Source organism: Coturnix japonica, unplaced genomic scaffold (assembly GCF_001577835.2).
Source record: "Coturnix japonica isolate 7356 unplaced genomic scaffold, Coturnix japonica 2.1 chrUnrandom486, whole genome shotgun sequence".
Lineage (NCBI taxonomy): Eukaryota > Metazoa > Chordata > Aves > Galliformes > Phasianidae > Coturnix > Coturnix japonica.
The window spans coordinates 30,477-33,295 of record NW_015439881.1 but is presented as its reverse complement, the minus strand read 5'-3'; the positions used below and the strand labels follow the sequence as shown (position 1 = coordinate 33,295).

Genomic DNA, 2,819 nt, shown 5'->3' with positions numbered 1-2,819 from the left:
GAGCCCGGCCCTAAACCCACATGGGCCTTTATCGCTATGTGGGATCGGGTGCCGTTCTATGGGGCTGCATCCAATAAGGTGAGGGGGATATGGGGGATATATGGGGTTATAGGGTGGAGTATGGGGGTTATAGGGTGGGATATAGGGTCAGGAGGGACATGGACCCCATAATTGACCCTATAGAGCCCGGCCCTAAACCCACATGGGCCTTTATCGCTACGTGGGATCGGGTGCTGTTCTATGGGGATGCATCCAATAAGGTGAGGGGGATATGGGGGATATAGGGGGTTATAGGGTGGGATATGGGGTCTATAGGGTTATGGGGTGGGCTATGGGGTTATGGGGTCTATAGGGTTGTGGGTGTGCCCTATAGGTGAACACGTTCCAGGCCGTGTTGGCCACTAACGGGGTCACGTCCTTCATCATCCTCAATTATGGGGACATCGAATGGACCACGGGCATCGCCAACCAGGGGGACCCGCATACGGGGCTGGGGGGGATCCCGGCACAGGTACCGCGACCCCATAACCCCATAGATGACCCCATAACAACCCCATAACCCCATAACCCCATAACTGACCCCATAACCCCATAGCTGACCCCATATCTGTCCCCATAACACCATAACCCCATAGCTGACCCTATATCCCATATCTGACCCCATATCTGACCCCATAACACCATAACCCTATATCTAACCCTATACCTGACCCTATATCCGACCCTATATCCTATAGGCCGGCTTTAACAGCGGTGACGACGTGCACTATTACAACATCCCGGGATCCCATATCTGACCCCANCCTATATCCTATAGGCCGGCTTTAACAGCGGTGACGACGTGCACTATTACAACATCCCGGGATCCCATATCTGACCCCATATCTGACCCCATATCTGACCATATATCCCATATCCTATACCTGACCCTATACCTGACCCTATATCCTATATGTGACCCTATATCCGATACCTGACCCTATATCTGACCCCATAACCCTATACCTGACCCTATATCCAATACCTGACCCTATATCCTTTACCTGACCCTATATGTGACCGTATATCCTATATGTGACCCCATATACTATACCTGACCCTATACCTGACCCTATATCCTATACCTGACCCTATATGTGACCCCATAACCCTATATGTGACCCTATATCCTATATGTGACCCTATAGGCCGGCTTTAACAGCGGTGACGACGTGCACTATTACAACAACCCAGGATCCCATATCTGACCCCATAACCCACCCCATATCCTCTATCTAACCCCATATCTGACCCCATAACCCCATAACCCTATATCTAACCCTATACCTGACCCTATATCCTATACCTGACCCTATATCCAACCCTATATCCTATACCTGACCCTATATCCGACCCTATATCCTATAGGCCGGCTTTAACAGCGGTGACGACGTGCACTATTACAACATCCCAGGCTCCCATATCTGACCCCATATCTGACCCCATATCTGACCCCATATCTGACCCCATACCCCATATCTGACCCCATATCCTCTATCTGACCCCATATCTGACCCCATAACCCCATAACCCTATACCTGACCCTATATCCGACCCTATAGGCCGGGTTTAACAGCGGTGACGACGTGCACTATTACAACATCCCGGGATCCCATATCTGACCCCATATCTGACCCCATAACACCATAACCCTATATCTAACCCTATACCTGACCCTATATCCTATATGTGACCCTATATCCTATACCTGACCCTATATGTGACCCTATAGGCCGGGTTTAACAGCGGTGACGACGTGCACTATTACAACATCGCGGGATCCCATATCTGACCCCATATCTGACCCCATATCCCACCCCATAACCCCATAACCCCATAACCCTATACCTGACCCTATACCTGACCCTATATCCTATACCTGACCCTATATGTGACCCTATAGGCCGGCTTTAACAGCGGTGACGACGTGCGCTATTACAACATCCCGGGATCCCATATCTGACCCCATATCTGACCCTATATCCCATATCCTATACCTGACCCTATACCTGACCCCATAACCCTATATGTGACCCTATATCCGACCCTATATCCTATAGGCCGGCTTTAACAGCGGTGACGACGTGCACTATTACAACATCCCGGGATCCCATATCTGACCCCATATCTGACCCCATATCCTATATGTGACCCTCTATCCTGTACCTGACCCTATATGTGACCCCATAACCCTATACCTGACCCTATATCCTATATGTGACCCTATATCCGACCCTATAGGCCGGCTTTAACAGCGGTGACGACGTGCACTATTACAACATCCCGGGCTCCCGCACCGCGGCCATATTACGCATCAACCAAACCTCCAACGTCGGGATTCGGGGTCGTTGGGTTTTTAGGGTCGACGAGTTCACGGCGACCGAGGGACCCCCAGGGTCACCCCCCGACCCCATAACGGGACCCCAAAACCCCATTGAAGACCCTATAACGGTACCCGGCCCTATAACGGGACCCCAAAACCCCATTGAAGACCTTATAACGGTACCCGACCCTATAACGGGACCCCAAAACCCCATTGAAGAGCCTATAAATAATGGGGTCGGACAGGAACCCGAAGAGAATGGGGAGAGGGAATACATCTGCCAGTGGTGAGTTATGGGGTTTTTATGGGGTATTTTGGGGTCATTTGGGGGCTTTTGGGGGCTTTTAGGGTCTTTTTGGGGTCTTTTAGGGTCTTTATGGGGTTTTTATGGGGTCATTTGGGGTCTTTATGGGGTCCTTTTGGGGTCTTTATGGGGTTTTTATGGGGTTTTTTGGGG

General features: G+C 50.5%; 1 protein-coding gene across 1 annotated transcript in view; it reads left to right on the top strand.

The window, feature by feature from the left end:
• Window positions 1–2,819, top strand: part of LOC107307093 (IgGFc-binding protein-like) — a 46,615-nt gene that overhangs the window by 41,945 nt on the left and 1,851 nt on the right. Inside the window, exons 23-25 of the mRNA XM_032441678.1 lie at window positions 49–78; window positions 374–511; window positions 2,281–2,648. Coding sequence (XP_032297569.1) covers window positions 49–78; window positions 374–511; window positions 2,281–2,648 — 536 coding nt within the window. The remainder of the gene's footprint in view (window positions 1–48; window positions 79–373; window positions 512–2,280; window positions 2,649–2,819) is intronic.